General features: G+C 41.3%; 1 protein-coding gene across 2 annotated transcripts; it reads left to right on the plus strand.

Moving 5' to 3' along the window:
* The first annotated feature begins 934 nt into the window (after window positions 1-934).
* On the plus strand, window positions 935-24,698 carry OPRM1 (opioid receptor mu 1). Of its 2 annotated transcripts, XM_038133344.1 has the most exons (5): window positions 1,296-1,389; window positions 5,944-6,127; window positions 15,162-15,514; window positions 16,479-16,999; window positions 22,146-24,698. In XM_038133344.1, the coding sequence occupies exons 2-5, from the start codon at window positions 6,030-6,032 to the stop codon at window positions 22,182-22,184; spliced, it is 1,011 nt and encodes a 336-aa protein (XP_037989272.1). In that variant the 5' UTR covers window positions 1,296-1,389; window positions 5,944-6,029; the 3' UTR covers window positions 22,185-24,698. The 2 variants fall into 2 exon arrangements, with proteins under 2 accessions (XP_037989271.1, XP_037989272.1); XM_038133343.1 differs by lacking the exons at window positions 5,944-6,127; window positions 22,146-24,698 and having other exon boundaries at window positions 935-1,389; window positions 16,479-17,608.
* The last annotated feature ends 1,842 nt before the right edge of the window (window positions 24,699-26,540 follow it).

The following is a 26,540-nucleotide window of genomic DNA, read 5'->3' on the forward strand; positions in this document are numbered from 1 at the left end:
TCTTCTCCACTTCTGTCGTTACCACTCTTGAAATAGCGGGAGGTGCTCTGCACAGGGTGAGCAGAATAAGTGCGCATCCATGATGAGGCAGCAGGAGCAATCACTGCTACTCTGTCACCTTCCTGTTCACCGGGAGATATTTTTTCTGCCTTACCAGGGATCTCTTCTGATTTCATTAGTGAGACAGTAAATGAGCTAAGCCCTAATAATCAGCCATCAGGCAGTCCTGCACCTCTGTGCTCATTTGGAACAACTGATCAGGGAAAGGTGCCAGTGGAAACAAGCAGTGTGCGAATTAAGCACCCAGTAACAATGAGTGTATGGCTCGAGAACGGTTTTGATGTCGATCTTACCAGTGTTATCACATCCGATAACAATCACACCAACATCTAGGGGAGAACATCCTTGGAGCTCTGAACAAAAGGTCCTCTGAAAATCCTGAGGATCCATGAGATCCTACTAATTTCTAAAGGACAATTCTGTTCACAACCACGCCTCCCACAGTGTTGCCGTAAAGTTCGTCACATTTTATTACCAGGTTCTGTTATCTCCATCATCACTGAGGACATCGTTTTGCCAAGACCCCTGTCTCACTACGACAATCAGTCGCGCATTGAACTCCTCTCTGCACCGGCCTTTATGTCGCCAAGACAGTGTCCCCCGGTTCTCTCTTTCCGGTGTTTGCCACCGATGCCTGCGGCGCTGGGGAAAGGAACATTTTAAGCGCTTTGCCTTCAAGTGCCACCCGCAGGGGAGGCGAAAGCCGCCGGCTGTCCCCCGCAGGTGCGCCCCGCTCGCCGCTGGGGGCGGCCGCCACCGCGTCCCGCCGGCCTGGGAGGAGCGGCGGCGGGCGGCGGGCGCGGGGAGGCGGCTCCCGCCGCTCCTGCGGACACGGCCCCTCCTCCCGGCCCGCCCCGCCCGCCGCACACATGTGCCCGCACCCAGCGGCGGGGCGCGCCGTCGGGGCGGGCGGGTGCCGTCGCCTCGCCGACACCGCGCCAGCAGCGCGGCGCGCCGGGCGTCCCTCGGGCGCGGGGAGCGGGTGGCCGCGCTGACGCCGCTGCGCGCCATGGCTGTCGCCTACCTGCTGGGCAACGCGTCCGCGCCGCTCCTCGGCGGCGCCCCGGAGGTCCCGTTCGCCGCCAACGCCTCCGCCTGCCGCCCGCCCGGGCCGCCCTGCCCGCCCTGGGGCAACGCCTCGGCGGCGCTGGGCTGGAACCGCTCCGAGCCCTGCGGCGGCGGCAATGGCAGCGCGGGCGGCGGCGGGCCCTGCGCGCCCGCGGGCGGCGGCCCCTCCGTGGTCACCGCCATCGCCATCATGGCCCTCTACTCCGTGGTCTGCGTCGTGGGGCTCTTCGGCAACTTCTTGGTCATGTATGTCATCGTCAGGTGAGTGCCGCCCTGCTCCGCCCCGCAGCCCACGGCCGCTGCCGTCGGGGCGGAACCCCGCCGCCCGGAGCCGGGATGCGGGACGGTGTCCCGGCGGGAATGCTGCGGTCCCCCTCCGCCGGGCAGCGCGCAGAGGGGCTCACTGGGGTTGCGGACGGGCGCCAGCCCCTACGGGAAAGGGAAGGAGGCTTTTGAAGCGGGTGATGGGGGAAGAGAAACTTGCGGTGGAGCAGTGAGGGGCGGCTGGTCCATCAGAGAATATTCTAAGGAACCTCCGAGCTGCCCACCTCTGCGAGCGGCTCTGGCAAACGGGGCCTGAATCCCGGACTTGTCCTCTAAGGAGCGAGGATTTAAAGGGACTGTAGCCACTGCCTGTGAGCGTGTACGGGTACGGGATGGTGCACGGATAGCCGGTACGCATCCCCCTGTCTTTCCATCCACCTCTCCCAAATGCGCGAGCAAAATGTAAATGGCACCGCGGTTAAACGCTTCTCTGTGGCCGCGTTTGGAGATCCCGTGCCTCATGTCTAGATCTATATGTGTATATTGAAGTACGTTTATATATATGTATAGACATACATGCGTATACACGTGTATAAATACGAATGCCGTGATCGCGACCGCTTTCTGTGATGCCGGCGTTCCGGCTGTGCTGCGGCACTTCGCAACTTCCTCGCCCGCAAGAGAAAAAGCCCCCAGTGGGGCTGTTACAGATCAGATCACGCGCGATAAATCCATTGCCCGTAAATGAGCGGAAAACGAGTGAGAGGGAGATGAAAGAGGCTCCCTTGCCGGCCTGGCGGCGGAGCTGGGCAGGTGGCTTCCGTGGGGGAACACTGCCACCTCCCGGGAGCGACGGGCCGGGAGCGGGACGGCGGGGTGCGACAGGACGGGGCCGACGGAGCTCATCTCCCTTCGTGGCTGCTCGTCTTTCCCAAGCTAAGCATCCATTGAGCCCTGGAGAGCCCAGCGGGCGATTTTAAGGGGGGAGATCGGGGTAGCCAGGGGCACGCTCCGTTCCTATCGGGGCAGGTCCAGCACTTCCATTTCCCCCCAGGTCTGGAGCGTCCGCTCTCCCTTTGAGCTCTGCGCTCCCCGAGGAGTCGGGGCCGCAGGAGCCAGGGTTGTCTCTTGGCATCAGTGGTAAAACCGCGGGCTGCTCTGTGGTGCATGGGTGCAGCGCAAAGCAGTGCCAGCTGTAGAATGCCGGGGTGAGGGTCGCGGTCACGGTGGGGTGCTGCAGCAGGATGGAGGATGCGGCACGTGTCAGGGATGTCGCTGCAAAGCCTGTGCATCTGGTAGACCTAGTGGGAACACAGGTGATATCCATCAGTGGTTCAGACTAGAGCAGTTCGGAAGCCTTGTGGGCTTAACTATGCTTTAGAGGCTGCATGCACAGAGCCGGGGAGATTCTCTTCTGTCTTGTGGTTTTGGTCAGTCTGAAACTCCAGCTGTCTGTGTGAGGATACATCTGCAGAAAGGCTTCTGAGTGGGGGCATGACTGCAATCACCGGAGCAGTGTTGAATACATTCCTCTGGGAGGAAAAGCAGATGCACAGTGTAACAGAGACAGGATAGCTGTCAGCAGAGAAATATGCCGCAGCTTGTCCCTGAAATTATGTATTTATTATCCTGGGCATAACCCTTACTAGGTTCATATTTCTTTCAGTAATTAATTGAATTACACTTGCACCACAAAGCCAAATCTAATGAGGCACTTGTATTTAGATTCCTATCTAAAGAAAGCATCTTTCCTTGAGATGACAGCTTACAAACAAAAGCCAGAAGCAATCGGAGAAAGCAAAAATATATTTTCATTTTACAGTAGAAAACACAAATTAAATGGCTTGTCCAAAACCATCAAGAATTTTATGGCAATCCCCACATCTCCTGTGCAAGAACAGCTTTTGGTATGACAGAATTCCTTCCCAGTTAACACCACAGCTGTTTAGCAATTGGGATGACAAGGAGTTTCCATGCTAATGGCTGAATAGGATCTGCTGCTTAAGCAGCATAAAAATACATTCCCTTTCTGTGCTTCTCTGCATGTGTAGTGTATCTGGTCAGCAATAGGGAACTTAGTGATTTAGTTGCTGCTGGAAGCTATACTAGCTTGAAAGTGTTTCAAATCATAGAATATGATGAAATGTGCTCACATTCATGCCTCCTTGCATCCAACTACACATAAGAGGCCAAAGTTTCACCGGATTGAATTTTTCATCATATAAAACTCCCCTTCTTTATTTGCCTTTCCCATCATGCCTGCTCAGGAAGAACAAAACATTGAACTTCAAATTAATTGTGAGAGGAATTGAGGCTACTAAAAATTAAGATTTTTGAGTAATAGTGTGTCTTGAAAATACTAGGAGTTGGGAGGTAGATGCTTAGATGTTTGAAACTGTCCTACTCACCTTTCCGAGTCCAGCCCCAGTGAAAGCAACAGTGACTTCACAACAAGTGTACTGCATGCTAACATCTCATGCTTGGTTTCTTTGGAAATAGTTTTAAAATAATTATATCATTCTTATAAACATTATTACTCTTAACAATTTTCCACATGAGGCAAATCCAGGGGTTTGGAGCCAGAGCTGTGCCAGTGCTGGCCTGAAAGGGAACTATCATTATCACTGAACAATGCCACCCTGCTATCTGTGCTGGGCAAACAGAGATCAGAAAGCAGATATGTCCAAGGAGGAGTTAGAAATGTGTTGTGATTATGAATGTGAAAAGAAGGCTCTTTGTGCAAAGCGGATTGACCAAACACATTCCAAGATTTCCAATTTATACACATTACATTATAATTAATGTATTCTCATCCACCCTCCTCATTCTTCCAGATGGTTCCTGTTCAGCTGAATGCTTTCATCCCTGAATTAATATTTACATGTTTTATATGTAGTATGTGAGGCTTAACCTCCTGTTACTAACACTGAAGTGTTCCCTTTCTCAAGTACCAAAAAATGCCTTCAAGTGACAGCAGTAGTAGTTTAATAGGTTTTACTGCTAGCCATGAATTTCCTGCAACCTGAAAAAAATCTATAGATAATTTTATTATCTGTTTTCCTCGTGTGCTTTGTGTAAGTGTAAATTACTAATATGAATACAATGTCATTATGGCTATATCAACAGCAAATGCTGTTTCTACCTGCTGTGCAGTACAAGAAGACAGTGTGCAATTAGTACCATGTGGCATTGAATTAATTTACACAGTAATCCAAAGGCTTTTCCAGCTTTCTCATCAAGTCGGTGGGATATTAGTCTCACAATTTAAGTGGAAATAAGAATGTGCCTTGTGATTAAGGCAACATGCTAGAAAGCTACAATAGAGCCTAGATGAAAATCTTAAGTACTGCAGGTCTGGAAGAGAGGACTAGCTCACAGAGACCCCAGTCCTCCTCAATCCAAATGCTCCGGGAGAAATGTAATTCCACCAACAGCCGCTGAAGTCACTCAAGTTCAGAGTGATTCCTCATTTGTTTTGCTGTAAATTTTTCACATACTATAAACAAAGGGGTCTCAGGTTCTCCACAGTCCTTTGTTGAGGAAGGAAATTTCTTGTTTCATTAAGTAAATGATTACACTGCTTTAAAGAAAAAAAAAGGTAAACAGGGAAAGAAGTCGAAGAAATCCTCTCTCTGAAATTAAGAGAAATCCTTCTGTGTGTCTCAAAACAGCCTGTTAATAGTGTTTTGAAAAAAAAAGAGCCATGACTGGAGGGTCATCTAATCTGGAAAGACTGTGCAGCACTGAAAACTCTGGTCCAGCTGATTTCACTCACAATTCAGAAAAATGATTTAATTAAGTAGAACAGACTTAGAGTTGAAATTTCAGTTGTAGAAATAATTGATATCACCAAAGGAATAAATATTCTCACACATGTGCACAAAAGTGTGGACAATTTTTATTGAAAAAAAATCTGGAAATTATCTCAAGCTTGAAAGGGGGAGAAGCAAAACAAGTGTTTCTAAAAAATAGGTTATTTGCAAGGTGACATGGTGTTATGGATGCTGTCTGTAAGGTGACCTTCAGCATCTTTTGTAGCAGCATAGATCAGGGAGTTTAGAAACCGAGAAGTGCATAAAATTCCTGCTTTTCTTTCCTGTCCGCAGCCTCATGAACCTCTCTGCATTTGCACAGCATTACTTAGGTGAGTGTGTGTCCTGCCTCTTCCACTGACTGCAAAGATTCCGCCCCCATGCTAGGAGCTGAAAGCCTCAGCAGCCTTATCCAGTCATGTCAATTATGAATTAATACAGCTCACAGCACCAGCCAAAGACCTGGGGACAGAACTGAGGGAGCACTCTTGGGCAGGAGCAGCGGAGGAGCTGAATTAAATCAGCAGCGTAGCAAGGGGGTGACCCTCAGCATCCTGCCTTACAGAAAGGCAGGTGTCCCTGTTTGCATACTGTTTGTGACAGAGTTTACCAACCTTTGCTCGTGGGTAAATGTTTAACTAGCAAGCAGCTTCCCTCCCTCCCCCAAGATGAAGGAAAGCAGACAGATAAAATGGAATGTATACCTTTATATTCTTTTTTTTTAATTATGTTTTTACAGACATGATGAAAATTTGACCAAAAATACATGAGGCTGCAACCTGGCGGTAACACCCATCTCACTGAGGAAGCAGAGATACCTGAGGGATGAGTGAGAGCTCTGCAGCCCCAGACTCATCTCCAGACCCTGTGCCTGGCCCCAGTCCTAGTGAACTCCTGCACACAGGACAGCGTGCCAGGCCCAGGTGCACAGACCCTCTGGCTCTGCTAGTGCCTACCACCAGCCAATTCTGGGCAGGGAACAACCCTTCTCACTCAATTTGCCTGTAAAAAGCTGTTTGATCCCACTGTACTTTGTTTGGAGTGACATTATGGTAATGGCTGCCATGAAAAAATAGTGTTAAACACTTAATCATTTTTTTAATTTCTTTATAAAAATAATCGAAAGTTACCAACTTTTCAACGCTTCAGTAAGGGTAGAAAATACTGTATGCACATATTGCTTACATTACATAATTACTAGCAAGCTAATGACTAATGAGCTATTTAGCTAACATAATCCTGAAGTACTGCTTTATTTCATTTTCATGTACAGTGTTTTCCCAAAGCATTGAGTGTAACTTTTGCTGAACACTGTGGATAAGCTTTTATAAATTTTCTAGATCAAAAGGCGACGTATTTACAAAAATCTCAAACATAACATGGTGCAAGTCCAAATGTCACAGAATCATAATTTAGCTTACTAGCCTCTTTTCTAGCCATAGCCAGTAGCTGGTGTTTAGTCACAGAGTGGAAAAAAATAGGGGCAAAACTGTGTGAGTATACTTCTAATAGACTTGAAGACTGCAGAGTTTCTGAGCTGCAGTTTGCATCAGCATTTATTCAGTAACTTTTTGTGGACGTTTCTAACATGCAGCACTCCCCAAAAAAATGAGGATCAAAAATAAGATTGGAAGAAAAAGGTCAGAAAGATTGCCACTACTAAACAAAGTTGCTTCAAAACAAACATGTGAAGCATTTTTACGGATTCCAATTTGGTTATTTTTAAGCTTAGGTGTTTTAAGATGGTTGTTGTACAGATCTTCATTAACAGACATTTTCAAAAAATTATTTATTTTCATTATGATTCCAAGTAATAACAAGTTTTCAATGCTTGATAAGTCTCTTCAAAATACAAATCCACTCTTGTAACTATATTTTTTAAAAAATCCAAAAGCAGCTATTTTCTGAATTGTTGTGCTTAAGCTGATCTCATCTGTGTCTTCTTTGGTGTATATAATGAAGTTTGGATTTATGGTATTGAAAGTGGGAATATTGTAATTATCTTTCAAAGACCTCTAGTCCTTTTTGGAAGTGGACTTTTAATGATGTTTACTATCAAGGAGTTCCACAGCTTAGCCAAGCTGTGATAAGCATTCTCATTCATCCATTTAATGTTAAACACTTCTAAATTTTATTTATATTTCCCTTTGAATTTACATGATGAAAAAAGTTTGGGAAGACGTACCATAGCTAATCAAATAACTGTGAAGGACATGAAATAGATTTTTTCCACCTTCTTACTGAGAAGTGTTCAATTATCAGCTATAAGATCTTGTGTCTCAGATCAAGAATAAAACTTCAGTACAAAAATGTTTGTGTAAAATGGAACATCTCCTCCTTGTTGTGTTGCGTGGAGCAGTTCCAACTGAGTGAAGTCTCTTTTTGAAGGGGGAACAGGGAGCAGCAGTTGTCACAGTGCTGATCTTCAGCCTTGGGATGTGCTGCCCCCATAGAAAAATCATCTAAGGAGCCAATTACTCACATCACTCTCATAAGATTGTGGTCTTAGTAACTCCCTCAGACCACACTTTCAGACACAATCTCATCCTTGTCATGTAGAGACTGAGTCCCTGATTTCCAGTACTTTAGATTTGGTCTTCTCACATAACACATAGCTGTGCTCCTTCTTCATCTCATGCCAGCTTCCACTACTGCCTGCTTTCCCCTTCTCCCCACATCATAGGCAAGCCTTCCTCCAAGTTTATTCTCTCTAACTCCTTTGTCTCACCTCTGTCACTCCTTTACAGATCACACTTAATAGCTTCACCAGAAGATCCCAATCCCCTGCATGCAAGAGGCCATACTTTGTATAGCTCGTGTTACTTTGGTCTGTACAGTGTGTGTATGGCCTGGCCTCTAGCCCCATGCCACCTCCCTGCTACCTCTGACCTGGGGGGTTGCTTCCCTACCACACCTTTAGGGATCTCACATCTACTGGTGTTAAAACTGTCTCCAAAGGCTTCCCCGCCAGCTTCCCTGCTGACCAGGGATATTTCGTGTACAGTCCTTATCTCAGGTGATCAGTCTACAGAGCAGGAGGAAGGTACCAGCACCTGGAAACCAGACAAAGTAGCTGATAACTTGTCCCCTCTGGGAAAATGTCACTGCATTATCTGTTATCAGAGGTGTAGTCAGCAGTTTTACTCTCAATCACACTTCCCTCAAGGCAGAGGGAAAAAGTCAAATTGAATGTACTGACAGTTTTCCTTTATATGTCTTCCTAGCAAAGCGAAACCTTCAACAATAAGCACCTGCTGCTGGATAATGGAAATATATTGAAGTCAGCCTTTTTAGCACCATTGATTTATTTTGGAGAGATATGTTACACAATAACCATGAAAGCAATGACCTTTATTGGAGACCCATATATGCCTCAGCCCCAGGCAAACAGAGACTCAAATAAAAGTGGTTTGACAAACAGGCCAGATTAAGTTCTGAAATAATTGGCAGGTAATTTTCCCCCTGTTCAACTAGGCTGGAAGGGAAGGAAGTGTACCAACAGATGACTGTTTGGGCACTGAAGCATACTTATTACTGTCATTTGTTTTTTATCATTAAGTAACTTTTTATGATGTCTGAGGAAAGCTCATTTTATTTTCTCCGTTTAAGGACTAAACTCACTGGCTTAAACCAAATAGCAGAAAAAAACTTCTATGTTATGCCTTTCAATAGCCAAAAAAAATAAAATCAGGAAGAGCCACAAAGACAGTAGCAAGTAATTTTTAGTCCAAAGTCCATTGCAGGAAAACAGGATGAGTCAGATGCCCTCACAACGCCACATCATTTCCCAAAAGACTGGCACTGAAGGCTAAAGGTGACTCTGCCTAAAAGGCTTTTGTTTAGCTCACCCTCTCCCAAAGCTGAGGCATGAGATAAATTCCTGATGGGTTCTGAGTACAAGAAAAATGGCCCTGAGCTGGTGCTACTTCCCAGGAGGCGATGTGCTCTTCTTGCTTCTTCTGCATCTGGTAAGCAAATACTGCTGGATCTGCACATGCCTTGGCACTGTCCTGATGAGAGGAAGGGAAAAGCTGGGAAGTCAAAGATGCTGACAAGGTAATCCAAGGGAGTGAACTTTGGTGACATTCTGGCCACATCTCGTTTGTGCCATGGAGGAGAAAAAAGTGACAAAGCAGTGGGGAAACAAATTGCTAGGGAGAAAGGAGGTAGCAACTGAAGCAGCTACAGTCCAGCAGTTCCCTGCCCTGTGTTCAGGCCCACACTGACCACATATATGCTCAGACTCCTTCAGAAAATGGACAGCCCCTTGCCAGTGAGTGAAGAAAGGAGAGAAAGCTGCCCTAGAACAATGTATGTGAAATATGACCGAGTATGTGAAATAACTAAACTTAGATCTACTGCACTCCCTCAGGATGTCATGCCTTGACACCTAAGTGATGCCTAGTATTTTTCATCTCTAATTAAACCCCCAGTAGACGTGGTTCTTAAAGGCAGCAAAAGCTTCCTTACTCCCCCATTTCAGCCTTTACCCCCAAACTCAGGATGGGTGCAGGAAGTAAGTGAACGTGATGCAAATTGCACAATTTCATTGCAACCAAGTGTGAACGCTTTCAGCTCTATTATACCTGCTTAAGGTTTTGTTTAGTTTTTCAATTTGTTGTTGGTTTGGTCCACTCAGGGCTTACTATATTTAAATTACAGCCTTGTATTTCTTGTATAGAAATCTAATAATAGAAATCTATTATCTTTCGTAGAATATACATCAAAAGGATGCAGAGGTTGTTAGCCACAAGACAGCACTTCCAATCTGGGTGGCCTTACTGCCTAATAACCTGTCAGGGTTGTGCACAAATTTATGGTGCTTCTAGCCAGAGATGAAATTAAATGGCTTAAGGAAAAAGCATTCAGAAGTACCCATTAATAGAAAAATCAAAGACTTAAGTTTTCAAGGTAATTAAATCATATGTGATCACAGACAGGAAGGTTAGACCTATCCAGAATATATGTGACTTCAAAACTTTTAATAGGTTACAGCTTGCCACAGCACATGTCTCAGCTGTGGCTGAGATACAGTATGGGTCTTTCACTCTATGGAGACCCATTACCGTAGGAAGAAAAGGATAATAAAATAGGTGGACGTCAGTAAAGTCCTTCATTTGAGACCCTTTAGCTCAAAGGTACTTTCCAGAATGTGGCTTGAGAGACTTAATTTCAGTGTTAAATATTACAACTGGATTGGCAGACAGAAAAATTTTTCAGGGTTTTACAGACTACCCTGAGTTTGTCATGACTTTGTTGAAAGCTTTAAGGGCTCAAGAAAAATTGAAAGTACCTGATATCTCAAGAGAACGTGCAAAATAAATCCCTTTTTCCTACTGCTTTTGAGTTGCATATACAAGGTGCACTAGAACAGTCATGAGGGAAAAAATTTAAATTGATTCAACTAGGCATACTTCACATGTTTTTAATCTTCCCACCCAAGGCAACCTCAACTAATCTAATGTATGCACGTAATGATTCTTCATTTGTTTAACAAGTCATTTATGCAAGAAGAACATGAATTTGAAATGCTAACCTAATCTCCAGCATCAAGAGTTATGTCAGGTTGTCTGTATGCAAGACCTAACTGTTGGCTGTTGTTTCTTTCAGCAGCCAAACCATTTTTGAGTGACTGCTTTCTGCAGTGAATCTCCAGTGATTTTGTCCAGTTTTTCATGTATTTTGTGCTGAACTTAAACACAGATCTTGAAGCAGTCTGTGTCTCCAAATTAGCATTCTGTAGGCAAAACCTTGCATGCCTTTGTGTTGCTGAAAGTAATTATTACCAGTCTGTCATCGACCAGCCCATTTCCTAAGTGCAAAAGACTTTGTGCTTTCCTCCTTATTGACGTTATTCAGAGAGGAAATTTCTCAAATTAATTTGTAATGTTATGTATTATTCTGAGCTGCATCATTATCATTAATAATAATTATTATAATAATAATGTAATAATTTATCATTATTATTGGTTTTGGTTTGTTGTTGCTGTTATTAATATGAATATTAATATTAATATTTATTAATATTATACTCTGTATTACACTGAGCTAAATGTGGACCTCTTTAGCTTCTTTGCATCAGCCCAGTGGTCCAAGGATGCTGTAAAGCTGATCTGATCCAGAAGGGCAGAAGACTTTGAAGGAGAGGATATCTCAACAGTCCACATGGATATAAACCACTTGACCAGGGAGCAGTAGGAACATGACTACCTTAGTTGTACAGATTGCAATAGCAGTATTAAAACTCTGTGAGGCTTAAATAAGGTATGATGCAACCAAAAGATTTCATTAAATTTTTAAGAAGCCTAAAAGAAGAGACTCTTAAAAAATATTTGAAGGTGGTAATTAAACTGTTGGAGTGGACAGGCCAGAAACGGGGCTGTGGCAGGGGTCTTTGCAGAGTCACAAACATGCTCACATCTCTCCTGTTGCATGAGAAGTGGAAGGGAAGGCACTCCTGGCTCCTGTCCAAGGTGCTGTTACCCTTGGGACCCAGAGTCTCTTTGAGGTTAATCTGGTGAAAGTTTATTTGGTTTACAAACTACAGGTGCCTCATAAGCAGACAGTTGAGGGTCCATTTCAAGACTTTCTGTTAATCTTTGAATGCTAGGAACATGGTGACTATCTGAGCTGAATTCTCACTCTTTTCTTCATTGCTTTTTCTTATTCCAAGCAAATCTCAGTTGAATGGACCTGTACAGCTCAGGTCTTCAAACTTGAAGTCTACTTTAAAGCTTTGTAGGATTGAAGACAAAGACAAGGCTGAGCTTTCCCTAAAAATTGGACAGACATAACGTGTATTCTTACTGTTGTAAACCTGATTTATCATCTACTATTAGCAGCAAAACAGCAGTTCATGAACAGATATTTTATGATGCAAAACCTGCACTGAGGAATTAGAAGGAGTATACTGGTAGGTGCCAGTATTATAAGGAGCATAATTAATTTGGATATATACCAAAAGCAGTATTGCACTAAATATTCACAAAAAGCTCCCAATTCATCACATTCTATTAGCCTTTTCATTGCAGAGTTGTAAAATAAGAGTAAGGCCACCCAAAGCTAACTTCTGTCATCACTTGCAACCTTGTTCTTTGTTGTGCAGAATTTAACACACTTGAGGTTTTAGACACAGAAATTTCAATATAATCTAAAAACCAGTATTCAGATTTTTGTGAGTTTGCGATTAGGATTTTTTTCTCTGCATGTCTGTTAAGTTTTAGATTCTCTAGTAAGTTTGAATTAAAGTGTGAAAGCAGTATCTTAAAAGATTGTATTTATAAATTTTGGTATTGCATTATAAATTTTGGTATTACTAAGTCCCTCTCAACTGTAGAAATAGCATCACATAAACGTCTGTGTCTGGATAATGGAAATGTTTGTTCTGCTTGTTCAAATAGGTAGACTGATACCTTTAGCTGCAAAAAGCAGCTAAAAAAATAGCAGCTAAGATCAAGACTTTGAAAAGCTTCATTTTGATTGACTGTTACTTTTCATGCTGTTAAAATTACGTTTAATCAATTGCTTTGGCATTTATTTGTTCATGCCAAAAAAATAATCCCGGGGACACTGATAATCTACTAATTTAGAAAAATACATGTTTTGCAAAATGTACCTTGCAGAAATAAGCCCCTTATAAAATCTTTAAATATTCCGTACAGAGAAATGCCCATAGAATTCACTGAAAAGAACATTGTAAATTTCAATAGGCTTTCGTTGATTAGGCAGCAGGTGGAGGTAAATACTTTCCATCACCATAAGAGCTCTGCTTCTATTCATTTTAAGAACAGCATGATTAGAAGTACAAAGATTATAGAGTACATAGAGCAAAACCCTTCATTCATGGTCTACGGAGGCCATTAAACAAAGCAAGTCCAAGAACTTTTGAACTTAAACTGGCAATGAAAATTAGATTGCAAAACTGAAAAATATGTAGCATTTAAGTGGGATAAGGCCCACGGCCAGTGAAGGAACTTTATTCTATTTATTCCATTCTATTTATTCAGAGCGTTTTCCTGTCCCTCTTCTGTCATGCTAACCTGAAAGTCATTTACATATTGATTGATGGTTTGGGCTTTTTTGCTGCATCAAGCATTCCTTTTAAATCCTTTAATTCCTTTTAAATTCCTTTAAAATAATAAGTGGCTTTAATTATCATAATAATAATCATAATGGCTTTAATTACTGCTAACAAAGCATTGTCATTATTATCTGACCGATGCGCTCTCCAGACAGACCTGTCCCTGTCACGTGTGATGGCAGCAGCACTGAGCAGCATTCCCAAGTGTGCTTTCTTGTCCAGCTGTGAAGAAGGCAGGCAGTCATCTAAGATCTGAGCAGGGATCAGCAGCCCAGGTGGGGGCACAGAATCGTCATCACCTTTGAGAGCTACTGCCCCTCTGTTGCTGTCCCAGCCTGAGCAGATCAGGTGGGAGCAAGCTGGATATGTCTGCTCACAACACAATCAGACCTTCAGATCAGCTCTGAACAAACCTTCAGCTACTCCTGGATATCTCAGACCTTTGGAGAGATATTCATTTTGATAAACCACAGGGCTTAATACTAGATAATATTAAAAGCAGAATATAAATGTTGCTGCTTTCATTCTCATCTGGAAGATTCTCCAGCAAATTAACCGAGAAATATTTTCTTCTCCTTCCAAACAGTTTTTAGAGCTGTAGCTTTTATTGTGCACCTCTCCCACACTGCAATCCTGTACATTTTCCTCAATTTCCAGAAGAGAGAGTTGTAGATGCCTGCAGCATTTACCTCCTCCTGTGTTAGTTACAAACTTGTTCTATAAATGGGGTGAGAAAGGTTTTTACAGGACTTTCAGAATATGGAGTTTATTTACAACTTGAAAGTATCATATTCAGATCGTACTTTCTCAAGGTATCAGCCAAGATAGAGCTTGGATCTACTTGAAAATCTGTTTTTAAAAACCACTCTAAATTGAAATTAGGATTGTTAGTGTCTTCTCATGCACAGTGCTAAAATGAGAGAACAGATGCAGTACCAGTGACTTCAAATGTTCATCATAAAAGCTTTCTAGACTTCATTCAACATGAAGGCTGCATTTCTGCACACCCTACCAAAGAAACGTTCCAAATGTGCAATCCCTACACAATCCTTTCATTGGGATTTTTTGCAACTGACTCATGTTCTGAAGAAATCTAACTCAGAGAGATAAAACCCACAAAATTATGTATTATACATTTTGTTTTCCCTAGCAGGTTCCCTGACAGGTCTTTTGAAATGAAGTATTCCTCTTGAAAAGCACTCTATAAATTGTAAAATATTTTGTCAAACACTCTTATTAGTTTTGCAGAAATGGAGGGAAGTTTCATCAAAAGAGCAAGCCATCTGACCCCCTAAAATCCAAGCAGCCACAGGGAACAGCAACCTCAGCAGCAATCAGGGCAGCATGGCCAGGAGCATTGCTTAAATTGGAACTTTTTTTGTACCACTGCAAAAAGTACAGCATCCGCTTAAAAAATGGGTCTCAAGTGCTGCTCATTTGGAATGACATCATTGCTACTGCACAACCTAGAAATGAATTTTCTATTTCTACAGAACATAGTTATGATATTTGGCAGGACATCAGCAGGTACAGAAAATCTGTGCATGCAGTATAGTATCTGATCTGCAAACGTACAATTTTTTTGTTTTCTCAATTCATTAGCATCTGTGATATTGTTTCTTCTTTGTGTATCTTTTTCTTCTTCACAAGTTAAATTATTCTTTTCTTCCTTACACCCTTTAGCTGATGTCTCACTGAACTGCCAACATGGAGATGAATCATAGCATGGTCATTTCTTTAAAAGCAGGAAATGTGATCTTTGACCGTATCTAGCACATTATTTTACAGAAGCTCTTTATAGATGATGCACTGAATTCGGTTTTATTTACCAATGTCAGTTGTGGTCATTCACATGCTCTGCCAATTTTTTTTTCTAGGTACACGAAAATGAAGACTGCCACCAACATCTATATTTTCAATCTTGCATTGGCAGATGCCCTGGCAACAAGTACTCTGCCATTCCAGAGTGTGAATTACTTGATGGGAACCTGGCCGTTCGGTACCATCCTCTGTAAGATTGTTATATCCATAGACTACTACAATATGTTCACCAGTATCTTCACACTCTGCACCATGAGTGTGGATCGCTACGTGGCTGTTTGCCACCCAGTTAAGGCCCTTGATTTCCGCACCCCCCGAAATGCCAAAATTGTCAATGTCTGCAACTGGATTCTTTCCTCTGCCATTGGCCTGCCAGTAATGTTCATGGCAACTACTAAATACAGGCATGGTAAGTCTGGCTTTCACTCCTAAATTGAGTACTCTACATTTAAACTCCTTTCTGCATTATTTCACTGTAGTGTAGCGGCATCGAATTAACTTCTGACCTCTAACCTGTGTAAAGCAAGTACCAGTGCAAATGAGCCCCTTCAACAATTTTGCATCTGGCTGTAGTTGACTGGACAAGCAGTGCATAGGATCTGTGTTTTACAACAAGCAGCTCCAGCTCCTTCAGTGGGTCCATGCAAGTCTTGCTGCCCCACTCGCTTACTGCAGTGTTTGGAAAAGCATCTGTGCCTGCCTGCCTTCTGCTGTGGGGCAGTTCTGCACTGCTCCTCAGCACAGGAGCCTCTGCTTTACCCAGGGTACTCCCACTGGGAAGCTGGCAGTCATAGATTTGTTACACCCTGTCTGGCAGGACATGATACAGAGCAGAGAGCACGTTCTGGACCACTGGTGCTCCAAGACCTTCCATAAAGGGGCTGTGACAGCATGTCAGCATATATCTAGACCCTCCACAGTGCATGGTTACTAAGTGTCGTGGCATTCTCTTCCCTGTTGCCCTGAAATGCCCAAACTCTCAGCATACATGGTGGCTTAACAATCTTTCTTTTCACCATATTTATATTGAAAGTGAAAATCAGTCAAAGTTTAAGCATATATGCAATTCAACTCTTTTCCTTGTTTAGTATGCATTGAATTCCTAGCCATAATGTGCAAAAGAGAACATGTTATTTGGTTTTGTTTTCCTAACTCATGCTTCTTGCACTCTATCCTGCCAATGTTTGTGCAAATGACAGGTCACAGATCGCTTCATTTTACATGTTTACTTAGGTGTAAAGTCTTCATATATTTGCCTATGATATTTAATTAAAGAAAGGATTAAAGAAAAATGCAAAACTGAATGAAAAAATGCAAAACTGAATTTCAAATGAAAAACTGACCTGAATGATGTTCTCTGCTGTTTTCCTCAGGCTCCATTGACTGCACACTTACATTCTCCCACCCTGCTTGGTACTGGGAGAACCTCCTGAAAATCTGTGTGTTCATCTTTGCCTTCATCATGCCGGTCCTGATCATTACAGTGTGTTACGGGCTGATGATTTTACGCCTGAAGAGCGTCCGCATGTTATCTGGCTCCAAAGAGAAGGACAGGAACCTGCGGAGAATCACAAGGATGGTTCTTGTAGTGGTGGCAGTGTTTATTGTCTGCTGGACTCCCATCCACATTTATGTTATCATTAAAGCTCTGGTCAACATCCCAGAAACTACTTTCCAGACTGTCTCCTGGCACTTTTGTATTGCTCTAGGGTATACAAATAGCTGCCTTAATCCAGTCCTTTATGCATTTCTAGATGAGAATTTCAAAAGGTGTTTCAGAGAGTTCTGCATCCCCACTTCCTCAACCATTGAGCAGCAAAACTCCACCCGAGTCCGACAAAACACTCGTGACCATGCTTCCACTGCCAACACTGTGGATAGGACTAACCACCAGGTATGACTAGCAGTGGAGATGTCATCTCTGGATCCAGGCCACCCACTTGGAGATGACATGTGTTCTGAAGTTACCACTTACACTGATTTGTAGCTTTTGGAAGGTCTGAACACTTTCAAGGTTATGTTTGAAACTGGTGTGTGCATACACAGAGACCCCAGTCCTGCATGGTGCTAAGTTGTTCTCTGCCTTGCTTGATGCTCAGAAGCCAAGGGTTCTAAAGGGTACCTTGAGTGACTGGGTCCAGCGTGCATGCATGCACAAAGCACATTAATAAAAAACAGTGTTTCACTTGCAGGGTGTTTGCAACAGGTTGAAAACCACAGATTTCCCTGTTCATACTCCTTGTCTGCTGATGGAGACAGGAGTGGGGCAGAATATAGATCTCTCTTCTTCTCACATTGCAACAGTGAATAAAAAGATAAAAAACTGTGCTTGTTCATTTTGATTGATGTACAAAGAAGGCCTACCTGGCCTTGTTTGTCCTGAAAGTCATGCAAGAAATAGACCAAGGCTTGTCTACATGCAGTTCTTGTGTCAGATAATTATGTGGTGAATAAGGTGGGGTTATATATGTATATATATATATATATATATATATATATATATATATATATATATATATATATATATGTGTGTGTGTGTGTGTGTATATATATATATATATAGTTATGAAGATATATACACACATGTTAAATACTAATGTGCCATTTTGTCATTTCAGGTATACCAAGAAAATACCTTTTCCATGTAGAAAAAGCCTTTAAGAAGTAGGGATTTTATGGCACATCAGATAACAAGAGTTGTTTGTGGGTTTTTTATTCAGCCTATTTTTGCATTGTTTTTGCAAATAAGCTGTTTTGTACACATTCAGTGTTCATGGTCCTGTGCTTAGTCCTGAGATTATCCAAGCTTCATCTCTCAGCAAAACAGGAAAGCAAATCTTAACATTAATGAAAGTAATTCAAGCACATTGCAAGCACTAAAAGAAGTCTCTGTAATTCCTTAAAAATAAGAACAAAAGGCATAAGCCTGGTTCATTCCTTGCCATATCACCTTTCAGCAATATCCTTAGGTTGCTCATGCAACAGTTTCTCACTGCTGCCACTTCAGCCACAAGCTGGCTGCCTCCTCGAGGTGCAGAACTCAGCTACCTGCCTGACATTCTGCCAGAGTGTCAGTTGATGACAGATAGCCCAAATAAAAGTATTCCCATCTCCAAGGAGACTAAACAGTAATTGCACCACAAAAGAGGAGGGAAGTCTAAAGGGAGAAGGGCTAAAGTGAGAAGCTTTATGAAGCATCAACAATTGGTGTTGTTCACCTGTGTCTGACTCATTCATGCCAAACTGTGGCCTGTGAAATCAGCATCTGCTCAGTCTGATGGTGAGGCAGAACTGCCAAACTCGGCATAGCTGCACATATATATGTATGTATGTATGTATGTATTGTAGTATTTACTAGGCGTAGCAAATTGCTACATTCATCTGTTAATAATGCATTTGTAATCTTCAGTGGAGTCAATTTTGTGCATGTGTCTGACAGCAAGATTGTATTTCTGTCCAGTGCAATTCCAGCTTTTTAAAGTGTAGTGTGTATGCACCCATTTTCTACATTTAGTTGTATATCTTTATATTACTTCTAGGAGAGCTGTAGCCTTCTAAACTTCTACCCATAGAAAAGATTAATGTGTACTAGGTACTGCCTAGAGGCTGAGTGAAATAAAATCTGTTTCCCTGAGCACAGAATAGAAGATGATGTTTCCCAGAGAGATGTTTCAGCCTACACCACCAAGAGAGACAGCCTGCTGGGGCAGAGATGGAGCAAGCAAGTGAAGTGATCTTGAGAGTGGCAATAAGGAGGAAGCTGGTCCTATAGTTGGGTTCTTTGCTGGTTAGGGTTGGTTTTTTTCCTTCAGGTAATAGTGATGAAATGAATTAGTTATGAAGAAATGAAGCATATGTAAAGAGCAGGGAAGGGAAGGACACTGAAGGGAAGGGGAGGTAAGAGAGGAAGGCTGAGGAGAGAGGGAAACATAAGGAATAAGGTCTGAGTGAGGCAGTAAGGATGGAAACTGAAGCAAAGAGCCAATCTGCATGGAACAAAAAAGGTGTGTGCAGAGCTGGAGGAAATTGTTTGACTGCTTTGATAGCTCTTCCTAGCGACTAACCATCAGTTTTCCCCAGAGCCAGGGAGAAGGAGCCAGCACTTGGTAGCTCAGGCCCTCATAGGTGGGTGGATAGGACTTTGCATGTTCAGGTATTTGAAAGACTCTGGAGTGGCCAACTCCCCTTCCCTCCCCACCATCCCTGCAGTCCTTGCTTTGGCAGCTGCTGATGCCAGATGCACTCCCTGAATGCTGACCTGGGCCTTCTCCTTGGAGTTCAGCTCAGCAGCTGTTTTGGTACAGTCTTTCTCACTCTCCACAATGTCTGTGGAATACATTCACAGCAAGCCATGTTCAAAGCTTAATATTAAAGTTAATTTGTCTTTTTTCTCCTGCAAACATTGCTCTAAGAGACATTTTTTGATGTCTGCTTTTATCAGAATGAGAGACAAGATTGTTGAACTAATCTACACTAAAAAGCTTCTCTGAAATAGTAACTAAAAATGTAATACCTGATATTTTTATATTATTATTTTAAACGCAAAAGGCCCTAGAGTGAATGCAGCTTTAGCTCTCAGAAAATAAAAAAGAAAATAAACCTCCAGACAAACCAATATTTGCTCAGACAGTGAGATTATTCTGTAAATTCTGTAGACACGGTATTCTTTTTACAGGTAAGTGCTTTCTGTAAAAGAAAGTCTAGCTTGTGTACCTATCAATTGAGGTATACTGACAAGCTCTTTCTTGTATAGACAAAGCCTTTGAGAGCATTTGGCATGAATTCTAATTGCGAGGCTGTGTAGTACTTGGCACACTTCATATAGTTTTCTAAGAAACAGATGTTCTACAAGTTGCTTTTTTTGCCAAGTGAGAATTCTTTGCTCCTGCTAAAGGAGAACTGCAAGGCTCAATCACATAAGGCCTAACACTCTTAAAGCATTTAAAAGCATTTTGAATTGACACTCTTAAGTGTTTAAGTTGTTGGAAGGAACAACAGTGTCTTCTACCAGTTCAAAAGCACCAACAGGAAACATCATAAATATTCATATTATTCTGAGTTAACGTAGTGGCCTTGGGCCTACTCTGTGGCTCCTTGGCATTATCAAAAAGGTCTAGATTAAGTGCTTATAGTTTTCAGGAGGGTTTATGCAATCTTGGAAGTGCATTTGCGTGGAGAAGGAGTGATGTAATCCTGGGGGCAAAAATGCTTGAAAAGTAAAACTGATTTCTTTGAACTTTTCTCTGTGACCAGGTATTGGCAGGGGAGGGGAACAAAGGACCAAAGAGTAGCTTTTGCAAATGGCAAAGGGTTTTTGATGGTATGGACATTAACTGATTCGTATCAAAATCTTGGCAAGTATATTGAAATGGCTTTTACTTCAGATGCTCAGAGTCTCTCTGCATCAGTTATCTCTGAGATTAAAAGAAGGTTTAAGTTTTTGAATGTAAAATCAAGTGATAGTTATTTTCCCATGAAAACTGAGTTTTTGCTAGTATCTATGTGTTATAAATAACTAAAACTCCTAAATAATTGGGGAACTAGATTATTAATAGTTATAGAAATCTAAGAAATTTGTTTCAGTGGATTCATTTCTTTGTGACCCATTTTTATAGCTGTTTTTGTAGCAGCTTCACCTGAATATATCCAAGCAAATAAGGAAATTATGTATAGGCACACCTTTGGGATGATTTAGTGTGTAATTCTTCTTTTCAATTTTAGCTTCTGATGCTTTTTTGTCAACTACTGAAATGTCTAAATGCCCTAATGGAAACGGTAAATCTTCCCCATTTGCTGAAAATGAGGCCTCAGATATGTTCAAAACCAAAAGGCTCAGCCCTGAAACTTTGCCTTTACTGTCTGGATTGGCAGCCACACATAGAAATAAATAAAAAGGATATTGGATTCAAGAGAAAGTTTTTAAGTTAAAACAAGGAAAAAATTGAAAGCTAGTTTCACTTTGATTAAATGAATGAAGAAAGTGTTTTCTTACTTCTTAATTTTCCCTGTGCTATATGACCCACTGTGAACAAATGTGGGGAATGCCCGTGATTCCTGTTGCAGAAACATGAAAAAAATTGGGCAGCTTCTTAGCAGATTCGCATCTACTGGTACTAACAGAGAATGGCCTTCCTGTGTGTTTTTAGAAAATTAATATTTCTCCTTTGTGAATTATGCTGTATTTTAATAATAATTTTAAAGTACTGGTTTCTTAAAAAGCAAGATAGTGACATCTGGAGAGTTTCTGTTGAGATAGTGACATCTATGAAACATTTGTAATAGATCCTTAAAGCTGGGCTTTCTTTTGTAGCTGATATGCATTGACACAGGCTCTTTGTGAATCTCCAGGCTCCATCTGTGTCTATGCCATTCCATAAACCCTTGATTTGCAGTGTCTCCCACCCAGCTCTCAACAGGTTCTGGTACAAAGTTTGCTGAGCAAAAACGGGTTGCAGCCTTTCAGGATGTGCCATGCAGCAAGCAGGTTTTCTTGATGAAAACATCTGTAGAGCTACCATGCCTGCATGCAAGTAGGACTCAGCCTAGAGACTGTGGACATGCAGGGCTGAGGGATTGTTGGGTTTGTTTGCTGATGTGAGTCCATCTCACACAGAATTTAAACTAGACTATAACTGAAAACCCAAAAGTTAGACGCTGTTCTGATATCAACACAGAATGTATTCAACTAAAGCACTGATTCCCCTGTAACTGCTACAGAAAGAATACAGAGAGGGAGTGAAATTTTTCCATGCTCATGAAATTCATAGAGTTTCTCCCTAGAAAGAGAACAACTGGCTTGATATGAAATATATTCTAATTCAAATTTCATACCTACTAACGTTTCTTTGTGATCATTTCCTCTGTTGCTTCAGACAAAAGCATAGCCTTGCCTCACTCTGGACTATGTGCTCAACTTTATACATCAGAACAGTAGCTGTAAATGGGAAATAAATTCCTCCTGAAAAAAACACACACGAAAACTTGTGGGTGGGAAGATATCAAGCAATTGTTCATTGTATTTGCAATTTCTTTCCTTTCAGTTGGAACTTCAAGAAGCTGAAACTACTCCACTGCCGTGACAGGGTCTCCTGCTGCATGGCTCTCAGAGCAGTTGCCACTGCCACAGTGTGCTAGTGGGAACATGTAGGATATGCTTTCCCTCAAAAAAATACCGCTGAGGAAAGTGCCTGCTTTTCCAGTCTGTCAGAAATTGCTTCTGCAGCACATCTGCATTGCATTTAACAGAAGCATGAAATGTAACAGCGAGCAGAGCCAGGAGATGCAGGGGCCTTCCAGGCTCCAGTGTTCAAAGCAGTCCTGTTTACCAGGAGCACATACATTAGTCTAAAACAAAGCTACTGTGCTGCAGCAACCTGACATGCTCTTGGTAAGTTACAGTGGTGTTAAAACACCAGGTTGGAAACAAAAATTCAAAGGCTAGACAACTATAGTTTGAAAAATAAGGTGAGCTTTTAAGGATGGAAACTAATGGGATATGAAGTTGTAATACAGTTGGGTACACTATTTACTCTTAAAATTTATTTGTAGAGGTGTTTTTTGTGCAGGTTATTTATGTGCTGAAGTCCTCACGAGGCCATGTAGAACAACACATTTGTAGTTCAAGAGATCTTCTCTTGAAGGGTTGCATGTTCTGCAGGTTCAAAGGAAAAATTTTTTTCAGTGATCCCTTAAAAAAAAAACAAAAAAGCAAACCAAAACAAAACCAAAAAAAGCCTCCAAGCTTCATCTTCTGCTTCTATTTCACATAAATTAAAAAAATACTTTAAAATCAAAACAATGAGCTATCACTTTTTTTAAAAGATTTGAGTAAATGAAAGTATTCTACATTGTTATTGATTGTCAAATGATTCCCAAAATAGCATAGATTAACATAAATTTATTTGTGAATAAAAATGTAGCTATAAGCCTGTCACAGCTTGCACAGGCTGATGATGTCTTTCAAGTAGTTTCTCAAATTTCAGTTGCTCTGTCAGCAGCATTTTCAATTTGTAAGTAAACTACAGCCCTTACGTGAAGTACTTGGAGCAGTCAATGCATTAGACCTGTTTTAAAAAAGAAATTTTAAAAAACAATTTCCTAGACATCTACTTAACCAAACCCATAGTATGTTTGCTTTTCTAAATAACATGATACAATCTGCATCTGCATTTTCTATTAGCTGCTAAAACACATGAAGATTTCAGGAAGAAACAATGTGCTGCAGCAAATGCCTTCTTAGCTGTTTTCTAGTATGAAGATTAGAAATATCCATGTAGATAGTTTGTGGTTCAATGGTATTTTCTAGACATTGTTTGTTACTTGCTCTGTAAATAAATCATCGGTAGTTAACTGGAGGAAAATTGTACTTTGATGAATTTAAGTGTTTTCTGAAATACAGCTATATGGAACAGGATTTTTTTTGTTTATTTTTTTTCTGCCACCAAAATATATTTATTTTCATTGTTAAAGTCTGTGTAACAATAAGGTTATAATGTGAAATTGTTTGTTTCTGCCATAGACTGCATAATAAAGACTGAAGACCAAATCCTTGCAAGTTGTAAATTAAAGGATTATTTGAGTTTCATCACTGTGTTGCAGCTAAATATGTAGCCTATATGTCAGCAGAATATAAAGCTAGATATAACAGAAGTGCCTTACTTTTTTTTCTCTTTCTGTTGAAAATTCAACTGTGTGGTCATATGAATTTATGTTTAATTTTGTGTTAGTTTAGCTGTATCACCTCATAGCCATCATTAAAGTATAAACTAGAGTCATCACCATTCTAAGAGGTTTTGCATCTAATTTTAAACAGCATAAGATAGGCACTTGGAAGAAGTTGATACCTTGTTTTGCACCACACAGCAGTATTATTTAAATAACAAAACCAACATAGAATACACTAGATTTAAATGGTCTGACATCCTCTGACATCATTACTACCTGATGGATTCAGAGTAGTCTGACATGCTCACATACAACAATCAAAAAATTTTAAAATATTGAATGAATATTTGGAAAGTCTTAACTGATAGACCAAAAACATGTTTAAGTAAACTTCAGATCATAGTTTTGTGGGTAATCAAAAGTTAAGCTTTCACAAAATTTATGTAATTAACTGAAGCCATTATTTCTTCTTTACTTTGCATGAAGCACACAGGCAAAATACTCTGACTTTCCAGCAGACAGCCAAATATTTTTAAGGACATTTTCTTTCTGCAATCCAAAAATTGAGAAACCTGACTGTAAATATGTTTAGCAGTAATAATGTTGTAGCCTTGATGACTTAAGGATATGAGGAAGTAAATTTTATTAGCAGAGCACTAGCAAAAAGTAAGGAAAATGTCTTTTTTTTCCATAAGGCTTGAATGTTCATCAGTAGTACTTTGCAGTAAGTAGTATATTATTACACAACTTCTGTATCTGCATTGTAAACCTTTAATAAAAATGTCTCTGTTTCTTGTGGATTTGCACTCAACCCCATTGTCCATGTTTGTGGTGAAAACATTAAATAGCACTGATCCCAAACAGACCCCTGAGGGAGAACCATTTGCCACCGATGTCCATCTGGACATGGAGCCTTAGACCACTACTCTTTGGGTTTGGCTGTCCAAGCAGTTTCTCATCTATTGAACAGTCCACCCATCCAAGCCATATGTGCCCAATTTAGAGAGAGGGACATTGTAGGAGATCATGTCAAAAGTCTTACCTATGTCCAGATAGATGACACCCGAGGCCCTTTTCTAAACCACGCTGATGTAGTCATTCCATTGTAGAAGGCCACCAGGTTGGTCAGGCAGGATTTGCCCTTTTTGATGCCATACAGGCTGTCCCAAATCACCTCCTTGTCCCCTGTGTGCCTTGACACAACTTCTAGGAGTTCCATGATGTTCCCAGACACAGAGGTGACTGAGACTGATATGTTAGTTCTCGGGAGCCTCCTTTCTACCTATTTTAAAGACAGGTGCAATGTTTCCCTTTTTCCAGTCACCTGGGACAACACCTGATTGCCATGACTTTTCAGATGTGATGGATAATGTCTTAGCAATTACATCAGCCAATTCCTTGTTTACTTGAAGGAGTCTTTATACAAGGGAAGAAGAAAATTGAGTTGACATTTTCCACTGCAGAGATGGACTCCACAAACCCAAGACTCTTTGTGTGAGTTTGTCTCTCTGGAAGGTGGAATGTAGTTGAGAGTAATTGCAGATGCTCTAGCAGAAGAAATATGCAGCTGAGTTGGCTTTGAACTGACTTGCGTAGGTTCACTCAGCTAAAAAAGGGAAGGGAGAGCTCAACAGCTGAACCCCCCATCATTTTGGCTTTATTGTTAATAAAGTCAAGGCAGCTTGAGTAGGATTCCCTGTGCTACAGGCATCTGGCTCTCTTTTTGAATAATAGGAAGAAACCTTAGGAAACTACATCATGCCCTTCCATATCTCCCAATTAATAAAAAATAGGGCACTTAGATTGTGTCATGAGCAAAACAGTCTCAACTAATCCTTGCTGATTTACCATAAGGATTCAGGTAATCAGGAAAAATTCTGGAAATCAACTATGTGCCACTGCAGTGGTAAAAATACTACTTTGGTGGCCTCCAGTGGGTCCCTGCCTCAGTATGGGTTGCCAGCAGACACAGTCCTCTGGGGGCCATCCCTGTCCTTGCTACTTATTTTTCACAGGTTTTGGTGTGTTGGGGTCTTTTTGATCAAAGCAATTTTCTATATCAGGTCAATGTTTTGTCAAATTTCTGAAAAAACAGTTAAGCTCTGATTTTCCAAAGACCATTCAATAATTTTTTTTTTAGGTGACCTACTTCTGTGTTACTTGATTTTCTTAGAACTATATTTTTAAGGTCATGTTCTCTTAAAAGCCTTTTTGTACAAACAAACTGAAAGACGTACTTTCAGTTTTTGCTTTGCATCAAACATTTTCTTCAAGGTGTAGGATCAAAGTGATGACTTTTGCGTCAGGACTGTAAACTGCCTGGAAAATATATCATCTGGGAATTGCCAGCACTGAACTCTCCAAACCAGGTGATAAGATCAGCACTTTACTTTCTACTGGTATCCAGTTCCTAATTTGACCAGCTGCTGTTTCTCCTGATCTTTTAAAAATTTTCTCTAGATCAGTGATTCCATGGACTACACTTTGTTAAGTAACATGAAAGTAAAAGTGTTTGACTTTGGCTGAACTTTTTACCTGACACAGGATCATATTCTTCTCCTTTCTCTCCCCTACCCCACAGATTTCCAATAACTAGTTGTTTTCTTTTGAACTTTTCAAAGAAGCAAGATATTTGTGAGTAAGATGCAGTTTAGTTCAGGATCATCTGAATTCTCTCTCACTTCTTACCAATTCTGCAAATGTACATAGTCAAACCTCTTATATTAAATGTTTGCTTGGTTTACTCAATAATGCAGAGATGATACAGGCTG

The sequence above is a fragment of the Motacilla alba genome, chromosome 3, assembly GCF_015832195.1.
Source record: "Motacilla alba alba isolate MOTALB_02 chromosome 3, Motacilla_alba_V1.0_pri, whole genome shotgun sequence".
In the NCBI taxonomy this organism is placed as follows: Eukaryota; Metazoa; Chordata; class Aves; order Passeriformes; family Motacillidae; genus Motacilla; species Motacilla alba.